At 50.2% G+C, this 2189-nt stretch overlaps 1 protein-coding gene across 1 annotated transcript; it reads right to left on the reverse strand.

Moving 5' to 3' along the window:
• Nucleotides 1–280: 280 nt before the first annotated feature.
• Nucleotides 281–1807, reverse strand: LTHEOB_10000 (uncharacterized protein; the record flags this gene model as incomplete). The annotated part of the gene is made up of 6 exons (XM_035506598.1): nucleotides 281–296; nucleotides 350–644; nucleotides 694–715; nucleotides 897–1101; nucleotides 1158–1257; nucleotides 1495–1807. The coding sequence occupies 6 exons, from the start codon at nucleotides 1805–1807 to the stop codon at nucleotides 281–283; spliced, it is 951 nt and encodes a 316-aa protein (XP_035368312.1).
• Nucleotides 1808–2189: the final 382 nt, after the last annotated feature.

Here is a 2189-nt window from a genome sequence, read left to right on the forward strand (position 1 = left end):
ACCCTGCTGCAATCCTGCGCCGTGATCATCCAGCCAGTAGAAAGGCTGGGTTGATACTGTAGAAGTAAGCGAGCCTGGCACTGTTGGCGTTGTCCAAAAGTCGATAAACGAGGCATTACTAAGGGTCCGCGGACGATAGGCATGGTAAGGGAGTGGGACGCAGGAAACATCCAGGTTGACAACTTGAGTGTCCATCTTCTCCGGGGGCAGATTCCACTGTACCTCTGGGAGGAGTTGACAGTGTGGGTCATTAGGGGGGTTCCACTAGTGTTCCAAAGACTTAGAGCGTGTGGAGACTGCCTCACCAACGTGTCAGCTCAATCGCCCCATAATTAGTGAAGAAGCTCACCTCGTCTTTTTCTGCATGTTTGATGTTGGTGCTATCATCTTTAGATTCAGTTGAATCTTCCTCAATCGGTGCAGTTGGTACATCGTTGGGCTTAGCACAGCGAACATTTTTGTATGCGCCAGTTTCCTCATCAGGTAGGGAAGGTCTTCTGCAGAGCTGAGAGTTGCCCACATGGTGAGCTTCGCTGGATGGTTCTGTCGAGAAGCGTCGACGTTGGCGATTTTCTTGCTCGACAAAATCTTCGACGCGTTTGCGTTTCCGGGTCGATTCGCCAAACCAGACTTGACATTCCAAACTAGAATATGGTAAGTAAATATATTCCACAATGTAAAAGTTCAAAATACCAGAATCTGCCGCCACCGGAGACTGGTGTAGTCTGTATTGAGCCACAATGCCGCATCGGGCACGCAATCTTGCCGACTCCATCGTCATGCTTATTGATAATGATCGCCATGATAATTTGGGCTCCAGGACGGAGGAATGTCCTTTCAGATATGGCCTGGCTGCTGTTTCGTGCTTGTACGAGTTCATAATTACCAAGACGTACTTCTCGAGAGCCTGGTCCACTCTTGAATCGCGTCTTGATAATGGCGTCGATTAAGTCGAAGTTGTACTCAGCAGGAATTGGGAACTTGATTCCCAACGCATCCTCGACCTTGAAGGGCTCTTGGAACCAAATCCATCGGGCATCGGCAACGTGAAAGGAAGACTTGATTTCGAGAAGGATCCCGTACATTTGCTGCGTTGTCACGCTGCAGTACTGAGATTAGATAGACACCAAGAACAGTGAGACGTTTTAAACACTTACCAGACAGTTGATGCCATGCTCATGAGAGACTTCAAGCCGCTGGAAATATCACCACATACCATTTGGTAGAGTGTGGTGAGCATGGAGTTGTTGGCCTCCACTGCATGCCTCTGTGCCCCTGAATTCCTCTCTATGTTACTCATAGCCCTCTGCACGCCCTCGAGAGTCCCTCGAACGTGTTCTTGAAAGCCTTCGGCATCTTTTGAAACCACTTGAAGCGATTCTAGTCCATGTTCAGCGAGAAGAATATTTATGGCCCCAATATGCACGCTCAAGTAGCCCTGTAGCTTCGTCACCTCCTCCTTTTTAACAAGGGACCATCGTATTCTGTGCATACTTGACTTGCCAAAGACATTTTGTTTGGCTCTTACACCGAGAGTATCCTCATACCGCCTTATTCTCACCAAGAAACCCTCGAGCGGCCGTTGACAGCTTAACGCAGCGTACTTGATCGATTCGAGGCTCTTCGTGTTCGAATTCTGTGACTTGAGTTTATCGAGTCGACGCAGGACCTGCCCGAGGCACTCAAGCTCGCGAATCAGGTCTTGGTAATCGGATTTCGCGCCGCCGGCATCTTGGAGGCAGGTGATGATCTCGGCAACGAGCTTGCCGACCGCGAGGAAGTCTCCGATGGAGAAGCCGAAGGACATCGCTGGCAGCAAGGTTGCATCAGCAGTACCGATTGCAGTGGAAAGTTGAAAGTGTGGAGGGTTGAAACAGCCTGGCCTGCTTTGCGATCGGAGCCTTAACAATTGATAACCCCCTGCGTCTTGTTGCGGGGCTTAGCGGACTCCGCCACCAAGGCTGAGCGTGCGTGCGTCGCTACTATGCGACCTGCAAAAAACCTACCGGTATGCTCTCCAACCAGAAAGGCTGCCGCGTAAGAACCAGCGATGCGTGTTTGCTGCAGCCTTTTCATGAAGAATCTTTCGCTGTCATGAAAAGGCGTGCCAGATCAATTTCAAAAATACATTATGCAGCGTTCCCACTTTCCCGAATTATGCGAAGCGATCGAAGGTGAGTCAAGGCAGG

The sequence above is a fragment of the Lasiodiplodia theobromae genome (genome assembly GCF_012971845.1).
Source record: "Lasiodiplodia theobromae strain AM2As chromosome Unknown scaffold_35, whole genome shotgun sequence".
Lineage (NCBI taxonomy): Eukaryota > Fungi > Ascomycota > Dothideomycetes > Botryosphaeriales > Botryosphaeriaceae > Lasiodiplodia > Lasiodiplodia theobromae.